The 17,009-nt window shown below is 39.7% G+C and overlaps 7 protein-coding genes across 7 annotated transcripts; 4 read left to right on the top strand and 3 right to left on the bottom strand.

Moving 5' to 3' along the window:
• Positions 1–304: 304 nt before the first annotated feature.
• LOC6570537 (1,4-alpha-glucan-branching enzyme) lies at positions 305–3,516 on the bottom strand. Its single transcript, XM_001996726.2, has 4 exons — positions 3,300–3,516; positions 2,766–2,935; positions 1,369–2,309; positions 305–1,311 (listed from the first exon to the last, which is right to left on the bottom strand). The coding sequence occupies exons 1-4, from the start codon at positions 3,392–3,394 to the stop codon at positions 445–447; spliced, it is 2,073 nt and encodes a 690-aa protein (XP_001996762.1). The 5' UTR covers positions 3,395–3,516; the 3' UTR covers positions 305–444.
• Positions 3,517–4,240: 724 nt separating this feature from the next.
• Positions 4,241–8,518, top strand: LOC6568871 (U4/U6.U5 small nuclear ribonucleoprotein 27 kDa protein). The gene is made up of 3 exons (XM_043216390.1): positions 4,241–4,422; positions 4,491–4,770; positions 6,691–8,518. Exons 2-3 carry the CDS (start codon positions 4,553–4,555, stop codon positions 7,019–7,021), a joined length of 549 nt encoding a protein of 182 aa, XP_043072325.1. The 5' UTR covers positions 4,241–4,422; positions 4,491–4,552; the 3' UTR covers positions 7,022–8,518.
• LOC6570534 (eukaryotic translation initiation factor 6) lies at positions 4,984–6,099 on the top strand. The gene has a single exon (XM_001996724.3). It carries the CDS (start codon positions 5,194–5,196, stop codon positions 5,929–5,931), a length of 738 nt encoding a protein of 245 aa, XP_001996760.1. The 5' UTR covers positions 4,984–5,193; the 3' UTR covers positions 5,932–6,099.
• A 1,398-nt stretch (positions 8,519–9,916) lies between the features above and the next one.
• Positions 9,917–12,202, bottom strand: LOC6568872 (thioredoxin-related transmembrane protein 1). Its single transcript, XM_032741026.2, has 4 exons — positions 11,838–12,202; positions 11,043–11,204; positions 10,797–10,971; positions 9,917–10,519 (listed from the first exon to the last, which is right to left on the bottom strand). The coding sequence occupies exons 1-4, from the start codon at positions 12,014–12,016 to the stop codon at positions 10,199–10,201; spliced, it is 837 nt and encodes a 278-aa protein (XP_032596917.1). The 5' UTR covers positions 12,017–12,202; the 3' UTR covers positions 9,917–10,198.
• Positions 12,203–12,526: 324 nt separating this feature from the next.
• On the top strand, positions 12,527–13,914 carry LOC6568873 (synaptosomal-associated protein 29). The gene is made up of 2 exons (XM_001994964.2): positions 12,527–12,916; positions 12,983–13,914. Exons 1-2 carry the CDS (start codon positions 12,664–12,666, stop codon positions 13,591–13,593), a joined length of 864 nt encoding a protein of 287 aa, XP_001995000.1. The 5' UTR covers positions 12,527–12,663; the 3' UTR covers positions 13,594–13,914.
• A 179-nt stretch (positions 13,915–14,093) lies between these two features.
• LOC6568874 (inactive peptidyl-prolyl cis-trans isomerase shutdown) lies at positions 14,094–15,977 on the top strand. Its single transcript, XM_001994965.3, has 2 exons — positions 14,094–14,219; positions 14,283–15,977. The coding sequence occupies exons 1-2, from the start codon at positions 14,164–14,166 to the stop codon at positions 15,622–15,624; spliced, it is 1,398 nt and encodes a 465-aa protein (XP_001995001.2). The 5' UTR covers positions 14,094–14,163; the 3' UTR covers positions 15,625–15,977.
• Positions 15,907–16,831, bottom strand: LOC116805923. Its single transcript, XM_032741158.2, has 2 exons — positions 16,504–16,831; positions 15,907–16,183 (listed from the first exon to the last, which is right to left on the bottom strand). Exons 1-2 carry the CDS (start codon positions 16,793–16,795, stop codon positions 15,990–15,992), a joined length of 486 nt encoding a protein of 161 aa, XP_032597049.1. The 5' UTR covers positions 16,796–16,831; the 3' UTR covers positions 15,907–15,989.
• Positions 16,832–17,009: the final 178 nt, after the last annotated feature.

The raw sequence follows: 17,009 nt of genomic DNA, 5'->3' as shown, positions 1-17,009 counted from the left end.
TTCGCCTAATACTTTCAGCAGAGAATCAACCAACATTGTCAATATTGCTGATACGGATTTTATATTTTTTTACTCTGTACTCGTATGCTATCAATATTGAAAGTAATTTAAGTTTTTTATGAATAATAATTTTAACCAGGGACTTTAACATGATTTGAAAGCAATAATATTATTTGAATGTGGTTAATGAAGCAGTTTTTACTCAAAATACTAATTCGATTATAGATAAAGTCAATAAAATATTATTTGGTTGGTTGGATGTGGTTGATAAACCAATTTTACCCAAGAACCCGACAAATTTTCATAAAATTCTATATAGAGCTGTGTGTATATATTTCAATGATGGCTTTCTAACATTAACAAGAAAATATAGCTAATTTTGAAATTCACAATAATCGTTTTCTATATATACAATTAGTATATATAGATAGAGATATTAACAATTTAATCGCTGATGCGAGCATAGACAACGGCTGTGCGGCAAGGCGTATAGACTTGAATGAAATTGGAGCGACCCGCATGGCCAAAGGGATCCGATTTGTGTTTGCAATTCATGTCGATGCGATTGTGGCCACCGAATTTGGGATCATCCGAGGAGAGGACGGCCTGGTAAGTGCCCGCCCAATTGGTGCCGACGCGATAATCACTAAAACTTTGAGTCGGATGGAAATTGAAGACAAAAACGAGACCGGCACGCTCAAAATGAATCGTCTTATCGCCCTGATGCTTCCAGCTGACATAGGCCGGCCCGGTGTGTAGCCAGCCGAAGCGTTCCTCCAGCTGGTTCATGTCCCGATCGAAGTCATTGAGGAACTTATACCTCAACATATCATCATCGACCAGATTCCATTGACGCCTTGCATAATGATACGAATCATTGTTGCCCACTCGTGGAAAATCCAACCACTCCGGATGCCCAAACTCATTGCCCATGAAATTCAGATATGCCTCGCCGCCCAGCGCATGGGTAATCAGCCGTATCATTTTGTGCAGGGCCAGGCCACGATCAATGATCAGCGTTAGATCGGACATGGTGGACATGTGCGTATACATCTCTTTGTCCATCAGCCAGAACGCAATCGTTTTGTCGCCAACAAGCGCCTGATCATGAGACTCAGCATATGCGACCGTATTCTCCATCCAGCGACGATTTGTCAGTGTATGCACAATATTGCCTACATCCCACTCATCATCCGATTGTTCCTTGAGCAACTCAATCCATTTATCTGGTATGGCCATGCCTAGACGATAGTCGAAGCCGATGCCACCCTCGGAAACAGGACGACACAATGTGGGCATGCCCGAAACGTCCTAAAAGAAAAATGAAGATTCTTAATACATACATATACACAATGCATCAAAACCCACTTCTGCTATGGTTATAATATCCGGATCCAGTTTGTGCAGCATGCTATTAGCCAAGCCCAGATAGTTGAGGGCATCCGTATCGACGTTGAGGCCAAAGTATTCATTGTAATCGCCGCTGAATCCCTCGCCAATGCCTCGCGAATGATACAGCATGGAAGTGACACCATCGAAACGATAGCCATCGAAATTGTACTCGTCGTGCCACCAGCGCAGATTGGAAAGGAGAAAGCGCAATACTTCGTGTTCCGTATAATTGAAGAGGCGACTGTCCCACAAGGAATGCTCGCCCCGAGCGCCATCGTGGAAGAAGCCACTGTTGGTGCCATCGAACTGATTGAGGCCATCCTGCACATTCTTCGACGCATGCGAATGCACCACATCCAGCAGCACGTACAGACCCTGGGCATGGGCCACATCAATCATACGCTTCAGCTGCTCGGGATTGCCATAGCGACTGGAGGCGGCAAAGAAACTGGTCACCTGATAGCCGAAACTGGCATAATAGGCATGCTCCATGATCGCCATCACCTGGATGCAGTTGTAGCCCTGTCGCTTGATGCGTGGCACGATGCGATCAGCGAACTCATCGTAGCTGCCCACGCGTGGCTCTTGCGAAGCAATTCCCACATGGCACTCGTAGATCCTCAAGGATTTAGGCTTTGCTGGACGCGAATGCTGGCGTTGATAGCGCTCTGAGGCGGGTGGCTGCCACACGTACTGCTTGTAGTTGACGCCCTGATTGGCACTTTTAGGCGGCTGAACCACATACTTGGCCCATGGCGACAAACGATCCAACAATTGACCAGATTGATTCCGTATGATGACCTTTATCTCGCTGAGATGCTTAATGGGTGCACTGCCATCAGCATTTGCCGGCAAATGCAGTTCCCATTTGCCAAAGGGTAGCTTCTTAAACGCATGCGATTCCCATTGCCAATTATCTATGATTTGTTTGGAGTTTTAATTATTAATTTGATTGAAGGTCAACTTTAAAAGCGCAATTTGTGATAACTGTCAAACTATCGATACATAAGTACTCATTAAATAACCTAATTTATTACGAACTATCGATACCAAGTGCTCCTCAAACAGCACAAAAACTTTAGCTACACTTGTAAAAATATTATGTTAAATAATATATATTAATTTACGTATAATATATATAATATTTAACATAATTTTTATTTACGGTTTAATATGTTTTTATTGCTGTAATTTAATTATTTCGAAGCAACTTCGCGCTCTATCAGCATTATCGATAATTTAACAGCTTTTAAGTTTGGGCGCGGCGAATTTAAAAAGCAAGGCGAATAGTGTTGCCAGCATCCTTACATCCTTACAACGAGCGAAAGCTGCAGTTGATCTTCTCATACATGTTATCAAAATTGCGTACTCACTAAAATCGCCAGTTAAATAGACATCTTTGGCGCCCGGCGCCCATTCGCGTGCAATCACAGAGTTGTCTGGCTGAAAGTGCAGGCCATAATACTTATAGCCCTGCGAGAACTCCTCCATGCCACCCTCGCACTGATCGATTTTCTTAATCCAATCCTTGAGGACGCCATGTCTGCCAAAAAAGAGAGAATAACGAAATCAAAACAAAGGCGGAAATTGAGAGAAGAGATCAAAGTCAAGGTGAATAGACGACGCGACGGCTGTTCCAAATGTTTCAGAAAATGTCTATCTATTATGATGATGTAGGCGAGACGGCAGCAAACGCACGCCGTAAATTAAATGACCTTCAAGTGACATTGAAACAACGCAGTTTTAACCACTGCAGCCGGGGGTAAAGTAGTGTTGAAAAATAGTTGATATGATTATTCAGTGCACAACAGCAACAACAAGAACAAGTTGTTCGCTTCATCGCCCAACTTTGGATTGGATCACAATCCAATTGGTGTAAATTCAAGTTAATCAAAATTCAAACTCACCGGCGACGTATCTCACGCTCGAATGGCTTTAGATAGCCATCCTGTTCGAGCAGCTTATCAATGTCCTTAACCTCCACCTTCATAGAATCAGACATATTGCAAGCCTCTTAGTGCAATTTAAAATAGCTAGGAATGCAAATAGAAATGAAAAAGAACTCGCGCACCCACCGGCGCTGCTTGCAAATTGACAACTGTAGCAACTGTGACAGCTGTGCAGCGATTGGTGCGGGCCCCAACACAAAAGCTCTCGGTGCGAGCTTTTTCGTTTTTGCGTCAAGCAACAGCTGTTTGCGGCTGCTGCTTCTTCTTCGCTGCTGTCTTTTGTTGTGCTTATTCGCGCATATAAACAACAACATAGCAATTAGTTGCATTGTTTGCTGATAACAAAAGCAACTGATAACAAGATTACAAGCATATGTGTATGTGTGCATGTTAACTGCCAGATTGCCATGCCATTTATAAACTGGCGCCGGTAATTTGAATGCATCTTTATTATGTAAAGGTTGAAAAGTATATTATAAATTAGTAATACTTTAAAGATGATTGCTATGTCATCCATGTCATACATTATGACCTTGATTAATTGAACTTATGTGGTCCACATATTAAATGAATTTTCCCTCAGTAAAATTTATATTGAAAGACTTTGGAGTGCGGAGGGAAATTTCCTTTTAGGCATCTTAATTGAGGAAAGATATGTGTACCCAAATTTTAAATGTCTTTTAAAAATTAAAAAAATATATATAGATTTATATATATATATACATTTATTTGTATATGTGTTTGAGTAAATTTGAAGTTTTTTTTTTTTTGCTTTTTGAAATGCACGTTTTTTCTTTGCGATCGTTAGTATTTTTGCATGGCAAATATCGATAATATACGAGAAAACTGGTCACACTAACGAAACTTCTTTTCCCACTTAAAATAAAAAAAACAATGATACATACATACATACAGTTCACAATCAGCTGTTTTGTGGCTGAAGCGGCCATTTGCAGCAGTCTGTTTTAGCGTCGCGGGTGTGAAGGAACGCGCTTTGGTTTTTACGTTTAGTTTTAAGTTTTGCGCGTTTTACTCGATGCCGGTGTCGCCCAATATAAGTTAGACACAGCATTAGGCAACGGTGAGTGAACGCGCTGGAAAATTATTAAAACGTGTATGAAATTAATAAAATGTGCGTTTTATGTTTAGGCATTTTGTATATTTCTAAACGTTTATCACACACACACGCATACATATAAACATAGGATAAGATGGGTCGCAGTCGAAGTCCCGCTTCACCCGCACACAGACGCAGGGAAAAGGAGCGAACAGAGCGTAAAAAGAGGCGCGAGCGTCGCTCACGCGAAAGAGAAGCCATCGTTGGAAGCAGCGGCAGCAGCAGTCGTCGTGACAGGGAACGTGATCGTGAGCGTGACCGTAGCCGCAGCCGTGACAGGGATCGAGCACGGGGCGGCGGCAGGCGTTCGAGGTGAATAAGCAAGTGTAGTGTACCAAACCACAGCGATAAGTATAAAGTACTACCGTTTTTTTCTTATTTATTAATTATAATTACGCATAAGTATATTAAAGCGTGGCAATTTTAGCCACGCTTGCGGAACTGGTTCAATTAAACCGGCTGCTAAAATGCAACCCTGTGTGTGTGTTGTGTATGTTTTGACAGTACTCACTAGTTCGCAATTCTTTGGCTCACTTGCTCATTTTGGCAGTTCAGCGCCGCTTAGCAAAATTACCACGTGAAGTGAAATTGAAACGAATTTCATCACAAAATTTAAACTAAATTTAATATAAATACACAAAAGTTGATAGCAGACAGTGCCTGGCCTTAGAAAGCAAACACTCAACAACAGCAAAGCAATCGAAGTTAAATTAAAGAAGAAAAAGCACAAAGAAAATGGCGCTACGCGTGCAATTTGAGAATAATGACGATGTTGGCGTCTTTAGTAAATTAACAAACACATATTGTTTGGTCGCTATTGGCGGCTCGGAGACCTTCTACAGTGCGTACGAAGCGGAATTGGCCGAAACCATTCCCGTAATACATGCCAATATTGGTGGCTGTCGCATAATTGGCCGTTTAACTGTTGGCAATCGAAATGGACTTTTGGTGCCGCATTCGACGACGGATGAGGAACTGCAGCATTTGCGCAACAGTTTGCCAGATGCCGTTAAAATTCAACGGGTGGAGGAACGTTTGTCGGCTTTGGGTAATGTGATTGCCTGCAATGATTATGTGGCATTGGTGCATCCGGATTTGGATAAGGAAACTGAAGAGATTATCGCCGATGTTTTGAAAGTGGAAGTCTTTCGTCAAACCATAGCAGAGAATACCCTTGTTGGCTCATATACGGTGCTGAGCAATCAGGGCGGCATGGTGCATCCGAAGACGAGCATACAGGATCAGGATGAGCTGTCATCACTGCTGCAAGTGCCACTTGTGGCGGGCACTGTTAATCGGGGTAGTGAGGTTCTTGCCGCCGGCATGGTCGTCAACGATTGGATCTCCTTTGTCGGCATGAATACAACAGCCACCGAAATTTCCGTAATTGAGAGTGTCTTCAAATTGAATCAGGCACAGCCGGCAACGGTGACAACAAAACTCCGTGCAGCACTCATCGAGGAAATGTCCTAAAAATCAGGCAGCAGCTTCACTTGTCTATATTTAAGAAATCACACACAAAACACACACACACACACATTTTGTTATTTTATGTGTAAACAGAAACAGCCGAAATATACAACATTTAAAAAAGATTGTACTTATTGAGATCTGTCTATATAAAATATATATATGTATAAAACGTCCAATGGAATTCCTCTTTGTGATTTGGCATGAGATGAGTCACGATTTCTTGTCAAGCTTTTAAATAGAAGTTCTTTTAAAGGGTTTTTAAAGCTTAAATAGTTGAACATATTTGGATGATCATCGTATATATAATATATATCTTATATATAGTATATAATAATCATTCTAAAATAATATTGGTCGTATTTTGGAAATTGTTAAATGGTTGTATTAAAATATATTATATGTATTGTTATAATGCTTCTCTTCAATCGACTCAAGTATCAAGTTCACGAAACTAGTTTTTCCCGTTTTCGTATATATCCTTGTCCGATCGTCCTGCCAAAAAAGTGTCACATTGCTATAATTAAATGCTCAAATTGCGTTTACTCCTTAATATATATATATATATATATATATACAGATGCTCCAGTTTGCCCAAGGACACATTTGAATTCATTGTATTTGCATTTTATATGAATTTGAATTAAAATGCAATCAGCTTCCACTTCATTATGAAGTGCTTCTAGCTGCATTCGTCCTCTCTCTCTCTCTCTCTCGCACACACTCACACAAGCATATGCATTTTTATGATTTCTTTCACAGATCCCGTTCACGTGGTGCTGGCGGCATCGGCAGCGGTTCTTCGGGTCCATCATCATCGTCGCGTCGTGCGACACGAAACAATTCAGCAGCAGCAGCTGCAGCGGCGGCAGCAGCCGAGCGACCGCCAATCAACGAGGCCGACTTGGAAGGTAAATCGCCGGAAGAGGTCGAAATGCTGAAGACAATGGGCTTTTGCACATTCGACACGACCAAGAACAAGAAAGTCGAGGGCAACGATGTTGGCGAGGTGCACGTGATCCTCAAGCGCAAGTATCGCCAGTATATGAATCGCAAGGGTGGCTTCAATCGACCGCTCGATTTTGTCGCATAGTTATCTTGTTTTTTTTTTTGCGACATGCATAATCTATATTTATGCAACGTATTTTTTCACGTTACGTTCTTCTTGACGTAACGGACCTGCAATTTTATGCAATAGACCGGTTTACAAAATTTAACAAAAAAAGAAACATAAAAAACCTCACAAAATTTCCACATACACACAAACACATACAAATACCTCAAGTAATAACAAAGCTAGCTAGTTATTTAGTAGTTTAAGTCGAATGCGTTGTTTTAAAATTAGCTTTTGACCGAAAAACAAAAGTTAATTTTACAACAATTGCAACAGAACCACAATCACAAACACAAAAAAACACCTACCCCACGAATGTAACTGAAAGCTCCATATTTAAAAATAATTTACTCTAAAGTTATCGATAATCAAACGATCGATCGATAGTAGTTATCAACGAAGTGTCAGCAGCATAATTGACAACACTTGTTGCTCTTGCTCTCATTTTGGCTTTTTGTCATCGTTTCATATTCAAATTTCTGTTTGCTTTCAGTTGCATTTGCCAATGTTTTTAAAATGCACACACGATTAATGCTTTTTAAATATTTAAAGTAATTACAATTGTTTTTGTTGTCTCCGAAAACCATCTTACACATTTGACGTGTGTAAGCATTTGGCAATAACCACCCACAAACTTACCAAACACACGAATTAACTGAAATTTCAAAATTTACATTCAAACACACAAGTACAATTACTTAAAGTATTTGAAAACATACATAAACTCACAAATCACAAACTATCCACAAATCCCCGATAAATCCTTTTCCCCATGATATATCCTCCATACGCTGCAATAGTACAATTTTTACAACCAAACAAAAATATATATCAAATATATATTTTATATATAGAAAATTTATTTATACACACACATACACCAAAGTACCTACAACAAACCCCTATAAAATCCCTACCGTTAAACCGATTTTTACAATAGCCATAGCCATTTGTTAAAAAAAAATAAAAACAGAAAAGAAATGAAATGTTATTTGTTCAACAATCAAAATGTTGTAAATTTATTTTTATACCAGTCAACAGTTAATTCATTAATCACAAGTGCCAAGTGAAAAATAGCAACAAAACAGGCAAACAAATAAATAATTAAGTTTAAGTGCAGACGCAGATTGAATAAATATATTTATATAATCTTTTGTACTTTTTATACCGATTATAACAATGTGTAAACAATAGTTACATTTTTGGCAAACTAACAATTAAACTTCAAACAATACAAATTTGGCAATCTCTCTCACACACACACTCACAACACACACACTTATTTCTTTGTAGTTTTTTAATACAACGAAATTGCAGGGATTATTTTATATACTTAATGCTATTTAAATAAACACCCGAATACAACTATGAATAAATGTATAAAAGGAAAAATGTATAATTTGGTTAAATTTCGCTCAATTTAAGTTTAAACAAAACGGTGTAAATTATTAAAAACATCAAAATTACAAATGAAAAAACGTTGTTTTATTTCCAAAACACAAAAAGCTTCGTCAGATTAATCAGTTTTAAATTTGTTTTTGTTTTTTTAATAACACCAAAATTTCTCATTTAATAAAATGCATAGATATGGATTTTATAAACGCGCTCTAACAGGCTCAGTACAAGATACTTCACTGGCATCCCGTATGGAGCCCGCTCGGCGACGTTCTCGATCTGTTGCGGGCAAATATCGTCGGTATTTGGATAAGGATAAATGCTTGGTGGGATTCGCAAGCATATGCCAAAGGCCATTCAATATTTGCAATCATTCCCCTGATGATAGTGTGGATGACGGCCAGCTGCTGGAGTACCAGGAGAGCTTGGCGCGTATCCCATGCCTGGATCTGGATAGCACACTAGCCGATGAGCATCGCATGCTGCCAAATATCAAGTGTAGAAAAGTCATCCCATTAAAGTTTAAGCGAAACAACCAATCATGAATTTTAGTTACAAAATAAATTGGGTCATTTTATGCCAAAAATGTTATCTAAGATGTGATAGTATATCATTATTCCAATTTTGATCTCTCTAATAATATCGATTTTCAACATGCACTTACATTTATATTTAGTATATATAATTTTATTTAAAGTACTTTAATCGGGCTTGTTTTACATGAGAATTACACTTCAGTAAAATACGCATTAAATAGTTTTTGATTTTTACTTCGTTGAATTGAATTCTTAAAAAAATTTTACCTGCTCGTTGCATTTGCCTTTAATTTAGTTACAATTTTTTTCAGCTCAAATGTGATTTGGTCGCTTTTTGTAATTGTTAATTATTATTGTTTTAGGTAAAAAAAATTTTAAATGCAATATTTGCATATCGTTTATTGACGAAAGACACATAAATTTCATTCGTAATACGCAAAATTTAATACAGTTTCGCAATTTTATTGAAGAAATAAATCGATGATGAGAATAAAAAATGTTTGTATATAATGTGAACACGTCGATTAAGAATCGAAAAACTTGAAGGATGGAAGAAAAATTAATAATGCCGCCTTGCAAGCGATTAAAGTGTACGACTAAATATTATTAATTTAGTTATTGTTACGTTGTTTTTTTGTTTTTTTTGTTTGTTGTATAATATTATGAAATACATGAGGTGATAGGATGCGATTGCCATACTCGTAATAATTGCTGCTAAGAAACAAATCTATAAATACAGTATAATTCAAATCTGCTGCAGCTTTTTTTTCTTTGATTGGAAAACATTTTCAAAATGCAATCATTAGCCTGGGTTTTGAAATTATCCTGTATTGTGCGCTAAAAGTGAAAACAATCAAAGACAGGCTTTTCATAATACAATTTGTTACAGCTGTTGCTGTTGAGTAGATGTTGTTTTTGTTGGGTTTTTTTTTCTTTCATTAAATGTTGTAATGTTAGGTTAGTCTTTTTTGTTGCCACCCATCTCTCGGTTTCGTTGCGGAGGGAGGAAGGATCCACCAATTTAATCCGCCTTGCGCGGCTTACGTTTGCGCACCTGCTCTGTGCCTGGCTTCTCCGTTAGCAGTTCGGGCGCTTCATCGCCAGCTGGATTGTTTGTAGTGTTTTCAATGTTTTCGGTTTTGCTTTCGGCCTTCTTATTTTGCGTCTTATCTGTTGCAGTTTCTGGCTTCTTTGCGTCTTTCTCCTCTTCTTGTTCCACTTCTTCTTAGCTCTCATTCTCCTCTTCCTCCTCCTCGTCGTCATCTTCGTCGGCTTCTTCACTATTGCGTTCCTCATCCTCCTCCACAGCATCCTCTTCCTCATCTTCCAGTTCCTCGGTGGCCAAATCCTCAACTCCTTCGGCTAGATTATCCTGCGATTCGGAGAAGCTTTGACGCTGCGCCTTCTTTGGGGGATAAATAAAGTCCACAATGCAGACGAGCATCAAACCCAGAGCGGCACCCACAAAAATGGTGGCAATGGCAAATAGTGCATAAGATCCCCAGGTGGGCAGTCCATATTCCTCCTGCAGGCGAGCGTTGAAGTCCTAAAAAGAGTTTTTGTATAATGTATAATTTGTGCAAAAGCTTAAAATGTAACAATTGATATATATGTTCATATATTCATATATATTACATTTTCTACAAATGCAAATGAACTTTACACCACGGTGCGATGAGCTTCATCATCTGAGCGAGACATAGACAATAAAATAACCTTTCGATCCCAGATAAGCTTCCGCATGCGTGCATTGAACTAACTCGACCGATTAAAGCCAATCGTAAAAAAGCGATTGCGTTTCGGGCAGCAGATTGTTGACATACCTTCAGTGTGTGCGACAGCTTGAAGAAATAGGATAGCAAGGACATGTGAATGGTGTCGGGCTTCTTCCATGAGGACAGCGGCTCAATGCTCTGCCAGGACTTCTTCTTGAGGAAATACAACAAAGCATCAGCATCACGTGCGCCACGATATTGACGGAATTCACCATCCTTCACACTGAGTGTAGACATAACAATAAGGATTCCATTAGATGATAATCGATGGGGTATTCTTCAAAATCTACTCACTGATAGATTGTCGGCAAGGCAGTGACAAAGAAGCGACCGCTGAGCGATGGCGAAGTTGTCACATCGATCTTGGCCACATGGACATTCACATCCTTGGCGGTGCCAGCGTAACGTTCCCAAACTGGAGCAAGATTCTTGCAGGCGGGGCACCAGGGTGCAAAGCTAAATATATATATAAGAAATTCATTATATTAAAAAGAGGTGAAGAGAAGTTAACTAATTTTGTATGAGTAATTGCTGAGAAAAATATACATTAATAAATATAAATACATGTAAACAATTTATGAAATCTGAATAAGTTAACTAATCTTTATCTACCTAATAATTATTTCAGGTTCGTTTAAAAATTAAAATATGAACTCTTTTTTTTTGGCATTTCCAAATAGATTTCGCAGAAATTGCATCACCTGCGTTCTTATTAGCGAGTGAACACTGCGACGTATACTAGAAATATTAAAGATATTGGTAAAAACCATTTGTCAAATTTATACGTATTTGTTTTTTTTTTATCATGATTCCGGATAAAAACAGCTGCAAAAACGCATGCAAAACAGCTGTCAGTGGAATGACGAAGTCAGCCAATCAGAAGAGGACAACGCATGCATATTTAAACGGAATGCAACATTCCACAGCAACAAGAACCAGCTTCATCATCTTTCTTTTTGTTGTTGTTGCAGCGTCTTGTTGCCGGCAACACCCCACACAAACTGCGACTGCGTTGACAATAATGGCTTTGTTCGATTAGCCGCCACACACACACTCATTCGTACTCGCACTTTTCTTTGTTTTACTCACAATTCAATCATCCATTCGCCATTTAGCATTAGGTGCCAGTTATCCTCGTCCAATTCGATTAGATTTCCATCTGGCTGCATCAATTTTTTGGCTGCCGTCGATGCCGCCGCTGCCGATTGTGCAGCAAGCAGCGTGACGATGACACATGACGCTGCCAAAATTTGTAAAGTACTGTGCATTTTTGCAACGCGCTGTGTGTAACTTAGCTATAATGAAAAAAATCTGGATTTTCTTTATGCTAAATTTGTTCAGCTTTCGACTTTATTGTAGCAAGTTTTTCTATGTTTGAAACGAAGCTAAAAATTTCGGACGCAAAGCTGTCCAATTCGACACTGTAGAGATGTGCAAGTATGCAGTGTGGCACTGTGTGATGTGTACATACTCTATCGATATATCGATATCAATGTAGTATTTTATATTGATAGTTCCAGCTACTGGTTTTGTATTTAAAGCCATATTTAAAGATCAATCTAATCTTATCGATACTATGTATCGAAATGGAAATAGTAAAGTAATCAAGAACGTACGTATATTTCTAGGTTCGTCAATCTAAAAGCTACGCTTAGTTTATAACGATGTTAACAAATTTGGTATGTTGAGCGATAGCATAAGTTATGCTTCTTATGTTATACTAGTGTTAAATCCTAACAGTAGCTGCTATCGCACTGTTGCGTCGTGAGCTGTAATATCTATCGATTATCAAGGCACATCCGATAAGGAAGACGAATAAAAACAAAGAAAAAATTCTAATTAATATCAAATTGGACACAAAACAAAATTAACATATTGTCAATTGTGCGCAGAGCCAACAAAAACCCGCACAAAGATGGCCCACAATTATTTGCAGCCGGTGAATAATCACTTTGACATGGATAAATTTGCAGACGTCGACGATGACCTTTTTCTGCGAAATAATAGAAAAAATCGTGCACCGAGGAGTACGAATCCATTTGATGATGATGATGACGGGGACGGAGAAGTCTCTGAGAGCTCCTCGACTACTGCCCAAAGGCAGGCGTACGCCGAAAAACGTCGAGATATTGAGCAGCGCACACTGGACTCCACGCAGAAAAGTTTAGGTATGTGTTTTTCATGATAATTATTATTGGGGGCGTTACTCAGCATTTAATTGAATTAATTACTAGGCTTGCTCTATGAAACGGAGGAGGTTGGCAAGGCAACGGCTGTGGAGCTGGCACGTCAACGCGAGCAGTTAGAGAAGACCTCACATAATCTGGATGAGATTAATTCAACACTACGTTTCAGTCAGCGTCACTTAAATGGCTTGAAGAGTGTTTTTGGCGGACTCAAGAATTACTTGTCGGGTAGCAGAGATCAGCCACCGACGGCTACAGGTTCACCGACCAGCAGCCAGGAGACCAATTGCAATGCCAGTGTTGTGACTGGCGGTGGAGTTGGAGCAGGTGCAATACCCAAACAACACCCACAGGCGATGTCACCAACGGAACGCTATGATAATCATCCGGTTAGCCGTATCCGAGACGACTCCAGTTCCTATCATCAGCGGCAGGCGCAGGCGCAGCAGCGCGCCGCAAATCCCTTTCAGCACCAGCTCGAGTCGAATCTCGATGATATGTGTGATAATCTGTCGCGTCTTAAGTTCTTGGCCACCGATTTGGGCACGGAAATTGAATCCCAGAACGGTTTGTTGGACAACATGAACTATAAAATCGAAAGTGTCGACTTGAAGATGAACAAGCAGAATAAGGATATGAATAAGCTGCTGAAGAAGTGAATGGCTTAAATATAATAACTATACAAAGACATAATGGATAAGAAGCTCACACATAATTCTACACGTCTACATATTAATCATATCACCTACAGTAAAACCTCAAAGAATTTCGCGCCATCATTAAGCATTCCTTGTTTATTTTTTGTTTTTGTTAGTTTATTTTTTGGTTTTATGTATTATGTGCACCAAAAATGATATTTCTATGAGCTGGTATTTGTGCGTTATAAGTGTTCATTTTCCAAACTAGAATTTTTAAATAAAACATTTATTTAGTTTGTATTTTCAATAAATAATCAAAATATGATAATTTTTGATAATCAATCTTTTGCAACGTACAATGCTTTAAATTTAGGAAAGCTACAATTTGTGTTGATAAGTGCTGTATGCATTTTACATCAAGCTCGTGATTCATAAGTTGTGAGCTGCGTACTTTGCTGATATCGATTATCGATCATCGATTGCTTATCAGTAGCTCGCTTAAGCTCTTGGAGTGTTTGTTTGTAGCTCGCTCGCGCCAAAAAGCACATGCTGCGTATATAAACATTATATACAGTTGGAAAAGGAATCAAAATGGACGAGGCATTCTCAACAAGCGCCCAACTGCTGAAAGAGCCGTTATCCTTCGCGTAAGCAAAAATAAAACTAGCAACGTGCTGAGCGATACAATTTTTTTGCCTTCTTCTTTGTAGTGAGTTGATTAGCAGTGGCGCCCATTTTGAGGTGGACACTGCACATTTTAATAGTAATTATTGCGATGACTTTAATGCAAGTGACGATGGCGAGGAGGATGTGAACGAGGAGGAGATTGAGCACGAGGCGCTTATCTCTCCCTGGACACGTTCGTTTGCTGAACTGCGTGAGCTGATGACACCCATCGATGAGCACATTTATAAGCGGATTACACGTGCCGGGGTCAAGGAGCAGGGCCTGGTGCCCGACAAGGCACGTGTTGCACTGCGCTACAGTGCCTATTGGGAGGGGCAGAGTGCTCCGTTTGATTCGTCGATGCTGCGTGGCACAAAATTCGAATTCGAGACCGGACAGAATGTGGTGCTGGAGGGCTTGGAGGCAGCGGTGCGCAGCATGTACATCTATGAACAATCGGAGTTTATCATATCCTACAAGTTGCTCTTCCATGAGCTGGGCTGTCCGCCACGCATTAAACCGCATGCGGATGGTCTCTTTAAGATCGAAGTAATTGGCTTTACGCTAATTGGCGATGGGCAATCGCTGGAGCAGATAGCGCCCGAGGATCGCAACAAGTTCTCGGTGGTATATCCCAAGGCGCAGGATATGCATTTGCATGGCAAGGATTGTGTGAAGCGTGGCTCGTATCGCAATGCAATCACAGCGTTCGAGCGTGCAGTTGCTTCACTCAATTATTGCCGACTGGCCGACGAGAAGGATGAAGTGCAGCAAAATGAATTGCTAATTACGCTCTACACAAATCTCATGATTTGTTACAATAAGCTGAATAAGCCGGCTAGAGTTTGTACTTCGATGAAGGCACTGCGTCTTCTCACACGCAATCAGCCGTCGTGCAAGGCTCTGTTCCAAGAGGGAAGAGCTCTGGCCGCATTGGGGGAATACGAACAGGCTCGCCAAGCTTTTGTCCTTGCCCAGGTCAAGCAACCGAACAACAAGGAGATCAGCGAAGAGATTATTAATATGGAGCAGCGTGTGAGCAAATATGAGAAGTCCATGCGTGAGATTTGGTCACGTGCCCTCGGCAACAAAGAAAAGGAGAAGCAGAAGGATAAGGAGGATCAGAAACAGAAGCACGACTCAAATGAAACTGAGGCAAATAACGAGATAAACGAGTCCGTAAATCAACAGTTCCGTCGCGACTTTGAGTCGCAGCTGGAGGAGTTTGAGAAATCGTCGTTGCGTTCGCTCCACATGAGCCGCAAAATGTATACGGACAAGGAGTTTCATGTCCTGCGTCTGCTAGCCAAGGCGCACAACATGAAATTGAGTCTGTCCTCATTGGATGTGGATCAGATGACGCTTACAAAACTACAGCTGAAATAGAGCATAGTTACTTTAAGCAGTTGTATCTCAAGTATTAATATTACCATGAGTCATCATGGGCAGCTACTCAGCAAATGATTCCAAAGAACACTTGCCAACTTTATGAATTTATTTACTCCAAATATAGTTTATTTTTAACCAAAGATATTACAAGAAACATAATATCCATTTTTTTTTATACTCTTGAAATAATCTCAAAGTTTGAAGTAGAACTGAGCCACTGACTTTAATCTTAAGAGTCAATTTTTTTTCCTTATGAAAATTATGATGTATCAGAAATACTTTTCACAACTTTTTACTTCTGCCTTTTTAACATTTAATCCATATAAATAAATATGTTTTTTATTTTGTAATTATTGTGTGTCTTATTGATCGGCTCTTTGTTGCAGCTCTCTGGCCACCTGTCGCTGTAGACAGGCCAAGCAGACACATCCTTTGACGTGGGGCAGTGGATGATCCAGGACATGCACTTCCTGCAGCTCAAAACTATTCGAACTGTAGGCTGCCATCCTTTCCGCATGCTGGCACTTGCAATATACACAGCAACAAATGATGCTGGCTGCGTTAAGTAATTAGAAAGATTCAAAATTATTATATTTTCATATATATACATTTGCTTTATATGCAGCTAAATGGCAACTGCAAATGCATTTATCTGACGACTAGTGGAAAATAAGTTAAGCTTCTGGTTACGCAGCTAAAACAATAAGTGTTCAATTTTATAATTGCCGTGTAATTTGAGATTTGCTGAACGCATTCAATTTCTATACTAAGACGATAAAATACTTGTGTCATGAAATAATTTTCTATGCCTCATTTTTGCTTATCTATCTAAATGTCTTTATCTATAAGCGTTTGTTTAGTTATTATTACACCCACTTATGCATGTTATCCACAAGGCCAGCATCAAATAGGGATAGATAAAGGCAGGCGCAAAGGACTCTGGCTCCAAATTGTTGTTGTTGTTGTCGTTGTTGTTGCTGTTGTTTTTATTAGCTTCCAATGCTGGCAGCTTGTGCCGACTGACGTTGTTGCTCGCATAGATATCAAAAATCGAATCCATTAACGTTTGCGAATAGTGGCCAACACTGGCAATGTCAGCGAGCACAGCGAGCACAAGCAACTGATTAGTTAGGAATAGAACTAAGCGAATATTGCGAGCTAGACGCATTTTAATGCTTATGCAGCAACTGTCGCCGAATGAATGTGAGGAAAACTGGTTACCGAGTGACCAGAAGTAGTATTCAAACTGCTCTTGGAGATGTGTCTGTGTCTGTTTAGTGCAGGTTTCAAAATAACGCTTGTCATCAGCGAATGTGAACTGAAAAAAGAGTGTTTTCTTCTTTGATAAGCAAACACTTGTGAGAGGCATTTGGAAATGGCAA

This window comes from Drosophila grimshawi, unplaced genomic scaffold (assembly GCF_018153295.1).
Source record: "Drosophila grimshawi isolate 15287-2541.00 unplaced genomic scaffold, ASM1815329v1 contig_1367, whole genome shotgun sequence".
NCBI classification, from domain to species: domain Eukaryota; kingdom Metazoa; phylum Arthropoda; class Insecta; order Diptera; family Drosophilidae; genus Drosophila; species Drosophila grimshawi.
The sequence above is the reverse complement of the archived record's forward strand: the minus strand, read 5'-3'. Positions and strand labels throughout refer to the sequence as shown.

Excerpts from the sequence above, each read along its gene's own strand:
- LOC6570537 (XM_001996726.2), bottom strand. The coding sequence starts at position 3,394 with ATGTCTGATTCTATGAAGGTGGAGGTTAAGGACATTGATAAGCTGCTC. Across the intron at positions 2,936-3,299 it reads GAGCGTGAGATACGTCGCCG|ACATGGCGTCCTCAAGGATT; the intron begins GTGAGTTTGAAT and ends CTTTTTTGGCAG. Across the intron at positions 1,312-1,368 it reads ATATTATAACCATAGCAGAA|GACGTTTCGGGCATGCCCAC; the intron begins GTGGGTTTTGAT and ends TTTTTCTTTTAG.
- LOC6568871 (XM_043216390.1), top strand. The coding sequence starts at position 4,553 with ATGGGTCGCAGTCGAAGTCCCGCTTCACCCGCACACAGACGCAGGGAA. Across the intron at positions 4,771-6,690 it reads GGCGGCGGCAGGCGTTCGAG|ATCCCGTTCACGTGGTGCTG; the intron begins GTGAATAAGCAA and ends TTTCTTTCACAG.
- LOC6570534 (XM_001996724.3), top strand. The coding sequence starts at position 5,194 with ATGGCGCTACGCGTGCAATTTGAGAATAATGACGATGTTGGCGTCTTT.
- LOC6568872 (XM_032741026.2), bottom strand. The coding sequence starts at position 12,016 with ATGCACAGTACTTTACAAATTTTGGCAGCGTCATGTGTCATCGTCACG. Across the intron at positions 10,972-11,042 it reads GCCTTGCCGACAATCTATCA|TGTGAAGGATGGTGAATTCC; the intron begins GTGAGTAGATTT and ends GTCTACACTCAG. Across the intron at positions 10,520-10,796 it reads AGCTGTCGCACACACTGAAG|GACTTCAACGCTCGCCTGCA; the intron begins GTATGTCAACAA and ends AACTCTTTTTAG.
- LOC6568873 (XM_001994964.2), top strand. The coding sequence starts at position 12,664 with ATGGCCCACAATTATTTGCAGCCGGTGAATAATCACTTTGACATGGAT. Across the intron at positions 12,917-12,982 it reads CTCCACGCAGAAAAGTTTAG|GCTTGCTCTATGAAACGGAG; the intron begins GTATGTGTTTTT and ends ATTAATTACTAG.
- LOC6568874 (XM_001994965.3), top strand. The coding sequence starts at position 14,164 with ATGGACGAGGCATTCTCAACAAGCGCCCAACTGCTGAAAGAGCCGTTA. Across the intron at positions 14,220-14,282 it reads AAAGAGCCGTTATCCTTCGC|TGAGTTGATTAGCAGTGGCG; the intron begins GTAAGCAAAAAT and ends TCTTCTTTGTAG.
- LOC116805923 (XM_032741158.2), bottom strand. The coding sequence starts at position 16,795 with ATGCGTCTAGCTCGCAATATTCGCTTAGTTCTATTCCTAACTAATCAG. Across the intron at positions 16,184-16,503 it reads CTTGTGGATAACATGCATAA|CCAGCATCATTTGTTGCTGT; the intron begins GTGGGTGTAATA and ends TACTTAACGCAG.